General features: G+C 36.6%; 1 protein-coding gene across 4 annotated transcripts in view; it reads right to left on the bottom strand.

Moving 5' to 3' along the window:
* Nucleotides 1-13,624, bottom strand: part of KDM4C (lysine demethylase 4C) — a 295,106-nt gene that overhangs the window by 243,593 nt on the left and 37,889 nt on the right. For all 4 annotated transcript variants that reach the window (XM_072358921.1, XM_072358920.1, XM_072358923.1 and 1 more), the window contains exons 4-5: nt 11,644-11,758; nt 740-933 (exon numbers count right to left, since the gene is read on the bottom strand). In XM_072358921.1, the coding sequence (XP_072215022.1) occupies nt 740-933; nt 11,644-11,758 (309 nt within the window). The remainder of the gene's footprint in view (nt 1-739; nt 934-11,643; nt 11,759-13,624) is intronic.

The following is a 13,624-nucleotide window of genomic DNA, read 5'->3' as shown; positions in this document are numbered from 1 at the left end:
TGAAACGATATGGGTCAGTTTGGTTCAGAAAAGGAAATTAGCGTCCACTGCTATTTGTTCTACAGGTATTTCAGGGAGAGAAAAAAACATGTCTTACTATCAGCAGGAAAACATTTCTTTCTTGTGCTTAAAGACATATACATAAGACCACAGTCTATGCATATATTTTCTTTCTTATTCCTCCTTCAAGTAATAGGCTCTTCAATTAAAAATCTTAAGTGGGAAGGATAGCAGAAACTTCCTATTCAGGAAATGTGTCAGTGCTGAACCTCCTCTGCTACAGGGCCTGAGTAACAGTGAGTAATAAGATTCTGATTTTAAAAAAAAAAAAAGAGCAATTAAATGCATCTTTAATACAAAAACCTGTAAGCAGTCCCAAAAGACAAGTCAGACCAAAACAAACTGAACCAAAGAAATTGATTTCAAAGAGGCCTTACAAGAGCTCTCTCAAATGGCCTTGGACTTGCCAACTCTAAACTTCTCAAATTGAATCATTACAACCTATTTCTTCTGAATTCACATAAGCCCTGTGTACTTATTAGCCTTGTTCTTTAAAACAGAAGAGTACATTACTACAATGTCCTTTATATCACAGACCTCCCATTTCATTGTTTTTCTTAGCTGAGAATGCTGTCTTGGCTTTTGTGTAAAGTTAATCACTGTGAAGCAATTGCGCCGCATTTGTTTTAGTCAGCTGAAACACACAGATAAATAAACTTCTAGAAAAATTTAAACTTGCCATGACTTCGGCTCCCCAAAATGGAGATAATTAATGCTGTAGAGATCCATATCTTCAGTGTGCCATGCAAACGTTGTTTTCCACATGCCAAAATACAGATATGGGGTATTTACACCCTCAATAGAAATTCCACAGTCTTCTCCTACAACATCCAATATTGTATTGAGATGAGCAATATTCCATTCCTCAATACCCTGGAAAAGATACATAACAGGTGTATTAATAAATCAATAAAGTAATGCAACTTTATATGATAGTACATCACAGAAGATACGTGTCTTATCTAGCCTTTCATAAGATTGTAGATTAACAAAAATGGAACAGTACTGCAGCAGACTGTTGAAGTTTTCCCCCCAAAATTGTTTAGTCCTTAGCAGAATTTAGGTCAGGTGTTAAGCCTGAGATGTTTACAGCAGGGAACAGAGAGAGACAGGTACACATGAGCTTAATGTTTAATATTTCAAACTTAACACATGTTGAAATATCATACAACAGAAATAACAGCTGCAGACAGAAATCTATGATGATTTGGTAGCTGTATGTCACTAGGCATACCTATGCTTCTTACTTACAAAATAATACTTTTAAAAAAAAAAAAAAATGTTTTAAAATCGTTATTTATCTGTATTAGTTTAGTACTTTTCTGAAGAAAGCCATAAAAAAAAATCACTTCAGAGATCTTTCTACAACCATAATAATAGGCTGCATAACACAGCATCACAGAAGAAATCTGCTAATTTCGTGGGATTTGAGACATTTTCCTCCCATAACCGCCTTAAGTTTGTGTGTTAGAAGACACACGTGTAGTTCTTGCTGTATTTCAGATTCACTAAAAATGATTCCTATTTCAAGTAATACAGAGTGTAAAAGTCAGTTTAACAAAGATCAAAGCTACAAAATTGAAGAGGAAGAGATCAGACTTCACTATAACAGCAATTATTAGCTCCTTGAAGGAAGACATTAGCCAGTGTTCAAGAAATAAAATGAAAACTACTATGAACTCAGTACAGGCAAGTTTCTTTATTAGTGAAGACAGCAACTAAACACGCTCTTAATGATCACTTGCTTCCTAACTGTCATCACTGATACTCTACACAGTCCTAGAAATCCAACTCAGATTTGGGGAATGGGTTGATGGCACTACAGTTCTGATGCGGTTAATTGAGACTAAGAAATATGATGGCATTCAATAGTTGGGCAGATGATGAATTAAGTATTCAAGTTACAGCAAGAAATAATGAACATTTAATACACTCAGTTTTCATTTTCTTGCTTTTTGAGCAAGAGATAATGAAGCATGTTATGCAGTCGATAACTAGAATATACATAATACGGTAACTTCCACATGAAGTTCAGCTGACTCCTTAGAGACACCATATTTGACTGCCCGCAATGGACCTCACTTAAGAAAATCTTTACATTACCTGTGAGTCTTAGAAAGGAGCTATGTTTATAGAATGAGTTCATTCCAGATAACAAATTTATTTATTTACAAAGAAAGCTATTGCTTTGATGCACTTATGTGACGTAGAAGCGCTTGAAATAAAAACATGTAAAAATTTATTTATGATAGGCACTATCAAGGAAAATTAAATGTAAGTATGTATGCAAGTAGTAGATGTTGGTAAAATTCCTGCCTTTCAAATGTAAAACTCAGTCACCAGCAAGGCAATCGAGCTGTGAGATACACAGTTTATTTGCAGAAACAATTTTAACTAATTATTCTTCAAATTAATTTACTTATTTGATTAAAAAAAAGAAAAATCCACAAAATTAACCACTGTTCACAGATTGTGCGTGGTCAATTTGGAGAAACAAACTAATATGGCAAAATAAAAGCAGTGGCTTAACCACGGAGGCATACTGGAACATAATGATTATACCAGGTTAAAAGAAAAAAAAGCAACTGTTAATCTAGTCAGTATCCTCCTTCTGACAGAGGGCAGAAACAAACAAGAATCAGAACACCCTTCCAGCCTCCAGCAATTTGCAGATTAAAGGTTCCACCAGAGGTGTTATTCATCTGCTTAACAGCACTCAGTGGGCGTTTTACCACTTAAAATTCATTCCTCCAGTCACCATTTTTAATCTAAATAAACTTTTACCAGTCATAACCTCTAGAAATCTTACCTTCCTCTTACTAAGTTTTAGTAAGAACTAGTTAAATAGTGATAGCTAAGTAGTGATGCAATAGTGATAGCTAAGAGACAAAATTAAGAATACACTGTCTTTTTACTTCACATATTTTCATCCTCAGTTAAGTCACAACCAAACACCAAGCAAACAGTTAGCGCTTTGCCCCTGAAACAGAAGCAAATCCTCCTACTGAGGAAAAGGTTGCTTCAACACACCTAACACAATACACACGATCCAAAACCCCTAATCAAGATGCATAACCTATTTTCATTTCCTAATAGCCATTCTGGACAAGATACAGACGCTTTATTTATGAGGAAAAGGTCACTGAAACTGGCTTAAATTCTAATTTCACTGTGGTTCATATTAATTATTCTATTAATATATATTCTATATTCCCTAACTACTTTTTTAACAGCAGTTTTAGCTTTATGCTTAGGTTAATGCAAGTTATTACCACGAATTATAATCTAATCTTTTACCTCATAGATGTACCTTCTTCTGGTATTCCAAAACAGTAATGATTACATGAATTCCACTTCAAATATTGATTCAGTCTTTTGCAATAGTTATGGGACTGTTTTTAGACACCAGAATTGCAATGTGGAACAAAAACAGCATAGGACCTGTAGTTTAGCAAGTCAACATATAATAGTACTTCAAAGAGTTTAAGTATATCCTAGAAGGGTATATTATAGCTAATAACCATTATTAGATGAATAGTATTCATATTCTTTGACTCATAAGTGAAGGAGAAGAACATTTAGGCATACTTTTCTCGATGTAAGGAAGGACTGAATATTTATTCAGTACTTTATCTCAATACTGTTCTACAATAATAGCAAGTAAAGTGTAAAGAATGTATTTCTAGCATCCACACTTTCAGTGGCAGATTCTGAATACATGTGATATATGTTCTTCTGTACCACTGTGCCACTTCCATACAGTACCACGTTCTGTGGTACAGCTGTACCACACAGTCCAACATTAGGGGAAAAGGAAGTTAAAAACCAGCATATTTTCTCTGTTTGCTACAACAAAGAAATACAGATGCGAAACAACTCATTTGTCTTTGCCACAGCACATTAGGCTTATTATGCATTTCTCAGAGAAACAGTTCAAGTTATAGGCAGCAGGTTATGTAAAAAAACGAATACTCTAATCTTTGCTAACTTTTTAGATGATTCAGACTATCTGTAGATTATTGCCAGGAGTTTTTATGGTTCTTTTAATAGCACTTGAACCAGATTGTAAGGCAGTATGCAGATAAAAGGGAGCACCTCACAAGCAGCTCTCATAAATGCCTAAACACAACTCAAAAGGAACCAACCCATTCTGTTCTCAAGGACAAATAAAAACCAAAAAAGTGGCTTCCGGTACCTTGGTAAAAAAAAACCTGAAATTCAGGATTTTTTTTAACAATGAGAATCTTCAAACAAAATTATTTTCTATTCATTTCCCATTTTTAAAGTGATTATGGTAGTGACACAATACTGTTCTCCACACTTTCCTGAAACATATCAGGCAGAGGTATTCTATTCCTATGAGAGTGGTTTCTGTACACATATATGTTAATAAACATAACTGTTTTTCAGTATTTAGTTTTTCCCTTAATTATCACACGGATTCACTTCAATATTAATCTGGCAAACAATATGTTTTTTGTACAACTAGGATTCAAATGTCTCTACGACTGACTGTAAAAGCTCACATAATAAGAGATATATAGAGGGCAAAGAAGAGTAGGAGAAACATGCAGAAAAATCTGTGCTTGGTCACCCACTCCACAGTCCACACACTCACCCACTCACAGTCATAAATATACTAAAAAGCCTGCCATGTTTTTATTGCTTCTTCATGGTGCCTAAGAAGGAAATAGGAAAATTCTGCAATCAGAATTTTACACCATAAACAAGTACTTGATATACTTTTTCTTTTCTCGGTAACTTGTCAGATATGACTCTTACTTTTGCAGCAATATTTTTTAAAGGTGGAACAAAACAAGAGACGCCGGTGGATTGTCTTTGGAAATAGATACTAAAACTCTATACATAAGTGAAGGAACACTCATAGTGATCTGAACTGTGAGAAGATCATACACAGAAAGGACATTTCAAATTATCACATGCTGAAGCACACAGAAATTGCTACATTTTAAAAGTGCTGATTTGCAGCGAGACTTTCTTGATGTCAATACAGAGTGCACATACGTAATCCTACTGAGAGATAAGAGTTCGGCTTATCTGACCACATGATAGAAACATTTAGGCAAAATCAGGTTTGTGGCTTTGAGGCAGACTGAGGAAGAAAATCAGGCACATTTCACGCTCAGCCACATTCATTCTTAATCTCTACCATTTCTTGTAAACACTCCTATACTCTCTGTCATTTTTTTTCCAAATAACATAAATGGTGACCACTGAGAGCTCATCTGCACCCATTATCACCCATTACCTGAAATTCATTCTAAATTCAATTCCTGTATTCTTGTACATAACTCTTATATGCTATTTTCCTATATACTTATTGTCACAAAAACAGTCACTGCTACTGTAGTTCTTGCCTCCTCATTAAGCTAACCAGTAGCATCCACTATCCATTACCATAAAGTATGCCATATAAGACACATGAAGTAATCAGCTCACAAAATAATCTCTAAGACTGTCTTGACAAGCACGTAGACTCCACAGACTCCCTAGGCAACCTCAGTGACACTCACAGTAAAGAAATGCTTCCTGACATTCGGATGGAAGCTCGTGAAAGTCAGTTTGCACCCACTACCTCTAGAACTGCTATCAATGAAAAGAGCTTAGTCCCATCTTCTCTGCACTCTCCCTTCAGCTATTTATGTATACCAATGAGCTACCACTTTTCCAGACTGAACAGTTTTGGCTCTCTCAGCATATGTTCCAGTCCCTTTATCTGCGGTCCTTTTTGGATAGTTGTACACTTGCACTCTTCTCTCTTCTTTTGTGGAGTCCGGATTGGACACAGTACTCTAAATCATAAAATCACAGAATCATAAAATCACCAAGGTTGGAAAAGACATGCAAGGTCATCCAGTCCAACCGTCCACCTGTCACCAGTAGTTCTCCCTAAAAGGTGAGTTGCTTCACCTGCGAAGAGCAGAGAGGAAGGACCACCTCCCTGAGAAACCTGTCAGTCATTCCTCTTTCAATGGTATGCTGAGGATACCATTCTCCTTCTCTGTGGAATGGGTACATTGTTGATTCATATTCAGCTAGGTTTATCGGAGCTCCTCATGGCCTTCTCTGACAAACTGCTTTCCAGCTGATCAGCCTCCAAGACATATTCATATGCCTGGGGTAGTTATTTCCAAGGTGCAGGACATTTCATTCACCCTTGGTGAACTGACTAAGATTTCTGCTAGTCCATTTCTACAGCCTGTCCAGGTCCACCTGAATGGCAGCATGAACCACAGAAATTCCTTCCACTTCTGTGCCATCAGAAAACTTGCCATACTGCGCAGATCATTAATTGAATCTAGTACCAACCCTTAGGTGTAACTATCCCTTAGGATAACTATTACTAGCTATTGGCCCCCAACAAGACCCACTGATATCACCACCAGGGCCTAGCCAATCAGCCAACTTTGAAATCCTTATTCTTTTGTCATCCACACTTCAGCTTCCACGAGGACCTTATGGTAGAGTGTTGAAAGCCCTACTGAAGTCAAATTATACTGTATCCAGTGCTTTCCCTTCATCTACCAAACCAGACACTTAGTGGAGAATGTTAACAAGCTGGTGAAGCATGACTTCCCCTTCATGAATCCATGCTGACTTCTTACGATGGATGACCTTCCTGTTCTTCCTGTGTCTCAAGATGACTTCCATAATTGGTAGTTGTTCCATCAGGTTCTCAGGGATGAAGGTGAGGCTGAGTGACATGTAGTTCTGTCAGTCCTCATTCCTGCCCTTTCTGAAGATCTTTCCTCCAGTCCTCATGCATCTCTCCCAGACTCCATGATCATTCACATATAATTGAATGGCCTCGATGTGACATCAAGTAACTCTCAGCATTTATGTGTGCTTCCCATAAGAGCACATGGACATGTATATGTCTGGTTTGCTTAAGTTTTATCAACCTGATTCTTTTTATCAAAAGCAACTCCACTGTAGACTTCTGTCCTATCTCTGGTACTCTGGATTTCTGAAAGCATTAGTAAAGACAAGGCAAAGAAGGCATCTGGCCTCTTCCATGCCTGTCCTGTATTACCAGGGTCCTCGCCACACTCAGCAGCAGACCTGTATTTCCCATTTCCCTTTTGTCACGTATAGTTTAGAAATCTTTCTTGATGCCTTTGACATTTCTCACCATACTGAGTTATGGGTGGGCTCTGGATTTCTCATTTTCATACTTGGACAGTGTCTGTGTTCCTTACAGATTACCTGTTCTTGCACCCACCTTCTATATACTTTCAGTTTATCTTTGAATTTTGTCAGAAGATCCTTGCTCATCCACAATGTTCCTCTTGCATTTTTGCCTGACTTTCTGCTCACTGGGACTTGTCACTCTTAAGCTTGGAGGGGGGTAAACTTCGGCCACCTTTCTTGGGCCCTCTTTTCTTCCAGGGTGTTATCCCATGAGTCTCCTCCTCTTTGAATACATCAAAGTCTGGCCTCCTGAAAGTCAAGACTGTGATCCTTCTTTCTGTCTTGCTGTCTCCTCATAAGATCCAGAACTCTACCCCCTCACTGTCAGTGCAGCCAAGACTGCCTCAGACTTTCACACTTGTAACAAGCCTTTCCTTTTAAGTTACCAGAAGACCACCTTTTCTTACCAGCTGCTCTACCCCTTTGGTCAGGAAGTTGCCAATGCTATCCAAGAACCTCTTAAGACTGCTACGACCTGCCACTCCCGTCTTAGGTTAAGTTACAACTCACATTCCATCCCTAACTCATTTCACTGTCAAAACCAAATTCTACAGCTGATATTAAAAGTGGTGCTTTAAAATCCAGTTAGTTCCTCTGTTAAGGATACAAGTGCAAACCAGAATACCTCCAATGCTGAAGCTAATATTACACTAGAGACATACCTACAACTGAAATCAACTGTTAACCTGCAAACAAAACTGAATCAATCTCTCTGTATTACTAAACAAATGTGCTCCCCACAGCTTAAGTATGAGAGAAGGAAGGCATTATCGCATCAGGAAGAACAAAACTAAGGGAAGTAAAAGGAAAGCAAAGTTCTGTCTTTAAGACTTTAAGCTGAAAGAGTGGTGAAAAAGAGCTAAGCCAAAATGTATGCATGCTTTTCCCAGACCTTCACTTTTCTCTATGAATAGCATTTATTGCATAGCACTTAAGTCAGGTATGTTTTGAATGTCTTTTGAAATCAGGGATTTTTTTTCTCCCTAGCTGCTAGATTAGTCCACACAGGAATTTCACAGATTTTCTCCAACCTGTCCATGAAAGAATGTTTTCAAATAAAAACTTCCTAAAGAAAAGACCCCAAGGTTTATTTGAGTTCCTAATATCTCACACAAGAAAACAATTCAATTCATAGCCTCCACGATTAGTACTGTGATGTATTCAACTGGGAGTGGCACTGAAGTAGGTCTAACTAGTTCCCCAGGACAGAGACTGTACAGAAAAAGGTAGGTGAATCACACTTTCCAATTTAGTCACAGTTACAATTGCCAGATGAATTAATACAGTTATGATATCAGAAACAAAAGAACTCTTCTCCTTCTCTTCCTGATAGGAACAGCAGGTTTCTGCAACTGTTCTGCAGCCTCAAGTAAGCATTACATTCAGGCTAAATTACAAGCAAGAGAGATCTATTAAAAAACATTAAAAAATAATAATAACCACTCCACAATTAAACTTCCAAAACAGTCAAAACTGGTGTCCATACCCAATTCAAGAGCAGGTTTAACAACTGAAGCTAGAAAGGCTGGTGCTTTATTGTAGACCTTGTAAGTTCTGTCAGGTTTACTAATTTTCACCCAAATTTGGATGAAGTTATAGCAACAGAAAAACAAAATCCTGAACATCTAGCTAATTAAGCTTATAAGCTTAACTTAACAGAAATAATGTTCTGTATAGTCTATTTGTTAGTGCAATTATTTTCTTGAGCCATCCTTATTGTCTTTTTTTCTGAAAAACACTATAATTCTGTATAAAAGCAATTAGAGCGCCTTCAGCATAGAACAGTATTTCAAGCAAACATCCAACTATCTTAAACTTGTTTTCTAGAAAGCTGCACACAGCACACAAAACATTTACTCTTTCACGTTATTTCCTTACGAACAAAGATGTAATGTCTGTTCAAAACCAACAAAATGCTGTAAAACCGTAAATACATCAAAAATAAACAAGAGAGAATCTAGAAAAATCTATATATCACAACAGCAAACTCTGAATCATCGACAGCAGCTGTCAGATTTCAAAACATGTATTTATAACTGTTCAATTTTTTCTTCTACATAACAGACTTCTTAGTTTTGCCCCTTCTCACAAACCCTTCAAAACCTTTCATTCCCCAATTTAAGAAAAATAAACTAAGCAATCTATGATCTAAGCAGCTATTAAGACGCTGCATTCCACAAACCTTATTTCTTACATTATTTAAATGACAAAACTTAAGACTTGGTTGAGCTTCAGGCAGCGATTTGTCATAAAAGTGATCATCATGAAGACAAGAAAATGCAAGTAGTAAACTTTTAGAATAAAGAATAAAGACAGAAATAGCTCTCAATAATTTTGACAGCCCAAGCACACATACACATCACATTTTCACTAATTTCCTGATATTTTCTATTAGGAATCCAGCTAGACGTGCATCATTCTGTATCAGTAGCATGCAGTGTAGAATAAAATGCACTCTGTAAAAACCAAGCACTTGTTTTTGTCTCACATACACAGGCTCTTGTGCCAAATTAATTCTGTCGTGCTTTTTCTCCTGAATATTGCACCGAAGTATATTCATCCCTTTCCCTCAAAAAAAAGCAGCAGCAAAACAAACTGAATGAATATTAAAAACAATCCCTAATCTGAAACCAAAGGAAAGAAAAAAAAATCCATTCTTAGCATCATGGAGTATAAGACACAAAAATATAAGTTGCCCAAGCGCACCATCTAGTGGCTGAAAATTAACTTCAGCAAAAATATTCTGAGAGGTAAACATTTTGATCCGGTGTCTGCAATTTTCTCATCAACAGTTCTCATACCAGAGATTATTCCCTCTTTTTATTTTCATTCTACTGAATTGTAACCTCTGAAATAGCTGCTGTGTTAATTGTTCAGACTGTTTACTCTTTATTCAATAACTTTACCTCTCACTAACATTTCCTTTATTTTTAAATACTCATCTAATCACAACCACAAGGAGTGTATTTGTCAAACACAGGTATGATGAGCATGAGGTGTCATCTGTCAACACTAAAAAAAGACAGGGGAGAGAAGAGGGGGTGAAGGGAGTGACAAAAGAGGGATAAAAGGGTGGACAAAAGGGGGCACACAGGAAAGAAAAATTTATACTTGAAAAGCTTATACTTGCTGGGACACATGCAAAAAAAAGAAAAGCAAACACTGTTATCCTGTGCCCAATTTTTGTCTATGAAAAAATAAAACAACTCAAGACCATCTAAGCTTGAAGAGGCTCTTCACTGAACCAGCCCAAATCAGAATCTTGAATTATTTTCTTTATCTCTTTTTCATAACTATTTGGACACAAAACAGAATTTGGACTTGCTGCTTTTTCCATACTAAAGACCACTAGGCATTTGTATCTGACTTCAAAAGATCATACAACCTAGCACAAAACTTCAACAGCCTAATACCATCTTGGCTGACTGTACGTATCTTTGGACACAAAGCAATTAGTCTTCTGTGAAAAAACATGAAATGCTAGCAGTGTCAAAGGCCACCTGCCACAGGGAAATTCTACTTTTTTTTTTAATGTTTGGTGCTGGGAGTTACACAGATAATGAAATAACTCAGGGGCCTAGAACTCTATACGAGACAGGCTCTTTTGGATAAAACTTTTGGATAAAATTTTGTAAATCCTCAAACTTACTTTTTTTTAATGCCAGCACTTCTTCAATCAGTCTCATTCCTTCAATAATTCTATCAAAATCTATATTTAGATTTTTTTTTTTAATTTATATAAAATGCGTTTATATATTTAGAAATATATGATTTTTACATAGCCAATGCTTATGTAACCAATCTGATACCAATGGATATGCTGTAATTCTATGGCATACAATCTGTGCTTAGTCCTTTTTAATCCATGGAGATCTTCATGGGTAACCATTAAAACACACTTCCTGTTTATTGTAATTCTGTGGCACAGAGCAACCACAAGCGTATTTCACAGGAACCGTAGACACTCCCAACATCTATAAAAGTACTGCTATTCATTTTTCTCCATGAAAGTGAGAAATAAAAGTACTTCTTATTTTACTTAAAACATCACTAGATTTCCACATAGGTACACAAACATAATGCATACTGAAATATTAAGAAAGAAATAAACAGTAAGGCATTTCAAAGCCCTGGAAAGTTCCAGATGAAGAAAAGGGAAGTCCTATGGTAAGCAAAAGTATCAATACCCTGCAGAAGTGTTCTTGCTGATGTACAATTAATTTCAACCCCGCTTAGAGTCTTTCAAGAGAGTAACACAAAGATTTTAGAGAGACAGTTTTTTTCAGCCACAGAACAAGAGTGTATGCTCTAAGTATAAAACCCTTTCAGAGGGGGCTGGAAGAGAGAAATTTCATATAAAGCTATGCATACTTTATCATAAATGCTCCCATTGATATCTGCTCCATAAATTGGTGCCACAAAAGTCAAGTTCTTCCAGTATTTACGCTCCAGATCTTCATAATCTATGTATCTTGGGGTGCAGTATCTGCAGAGGAAGAGGTAAGGCAAAATGTTCAGCATAGTCTTTCAACAACAAACTTCACAATGGACTGTGCTCCTGATCCTGCAAAGAGAATTCTAAAAGATCACTTTATTTCAAATACACTGAAAAGGAAGAATTATAACTTGTCCTAAATTCCTCATTCCATAGTTCACTACAGAATGTAACCTCAAACCCGACAGCTAGAGTGGTTGAAGTTACACACTTACCCATACAACATTTTCTTTGATCTTCAGGAGCTAAACAGAACTCCTCCTGACTGCTTAGTATGAACTAACGTCCTTCTTTTTGTTTCTATCCTTTGTAACAAACACACATGGAAGAGTCACTTCTCTGACAACTGACATTTATTATTTCTCTGCCTCAGCACTATCTCTGCAAACACAGAGGCAAGGCCTACACAAGTCTTTCTCACAATAATTCAAATGAACTAACTCTGCCAAGCAGCAGTACTGCCTGGCAAAAACTTTGCTTCCTTCCTCCTCTCCCAGGAGAAGACTTCAAGAGGAGACAGAGCATTTCGAACACTGACAGCAAAACTTTTCTCAAGCAATGAAAACAAAATGTTTAAGAGATCTTTTCTGTTTTCCCCTTTAGGGTACCACACCTTTATATATCCAAGACAGTTACTCTTTGAAGATCTTCTGAGAACACGGCATTAGCATACTACCGTAAAAAAACATTTGCTTTTGCCTTGGAATTCTTTTGTCAGGACTCTGGTATCCAGTATTCTGGCTTTCAGAAAAGAAAACATGCTCTCCTACTACTGCAGCTCTGAGAAACGGTTTAACATTAACACTGCCAGATTACCACAGCTCAACTACTGGAAAGAAAACCTGAATATATATGAACAAAGTACGTCATGTGATAAAACAGAACAAAGATAAGCTGTTAACAATATACATCTTAAACAATTGATTTCTAGCAACAGAGTTTTTATTTCCATCACTTTTCACTCCAGAAAATGGCTTGTATTTCTGCTTGGCGCTGAGTAACAAGGACACATAAATTCAGTTACTATTACAAGTATCTCCACTATGGAATGCAGGTATGCCCACATTTCTCTGTAGACAGAGTAGAGAAGCATGTTGGTTAAATGGTGAATTGAGAATGCCTAAACAAATAAAAGATGTAATGCATTAGACTACATATACACCACTGTTTTAAAAGAAGCTATGACTTTCATTCAGATGTTCGTGGTCCTTTCCTGTTTTCTAAAGGAAAGGGACATTACCGCAGTATTCAAGAAGATGTCCTTAACAGGGAAGCTTTCTTCATAAAGGGAAAAAAATCTTTTTTATATAAGAGTAAAAGAGGTCCCAGTTCTTTAATAGCTTAAGAAAAACAATATTAACAGTGTCACAGGAAGTGACATTTTCTCAAGAGCAGTTACAAATATTCAGAGAGAGACTCATAGCTAATAATTTATTAAAAGTTCTCCTAAATGTTCTCAACTTTGACTACGAAGCTGTAAACTGCTTTCAGTAAAACAGGTATAAAAACTGAAATCAGAAATGCTTCCCAAATACATTCCTTGATAGGGAATAAAACATACATAATAAGCATAGTGCTACATAATAAACCTTCACAGGTATTAAGCATTCTCAAATCTACATTAAAAAACTGTTTCTCATTCTACCACAAGTTAATCAAATGCACATTTCAGTTGTATGTGAATAGATACCATAGGAATTGACTTAACTATTTACTCTCTCCTCTAACAGTAACAGACCAGATGCACATAAACAACTACAAAAACAGAGTTCCATTCCTACTTATCAGGAAAAGAAAGTCCTGTGTGAGAACATCACTTTTTTCACAAGAAGTAGAAAAATAAATATGCTGCTCTTT

This window comes from Excalfactoria chinensis, chromosome Z, assembly GCF_039878825.1.
Source record: "Excalfactoria chinensis isolate bCotChi1 chromosome Z, bCotChi1.hap2, whole genome shotgun sequence".
Classification (NCBI taxonomy): Eukaryota; Metazoa; Chordata; class Aves; order Galliformes; family Phasianidae; genus Excalfactoria; species Excalfactoria chinensis.
Note: the sequence above shows the minus strand (reverse complement) of the source record. Positions and strands in the feature narration are given on the sequence as shown.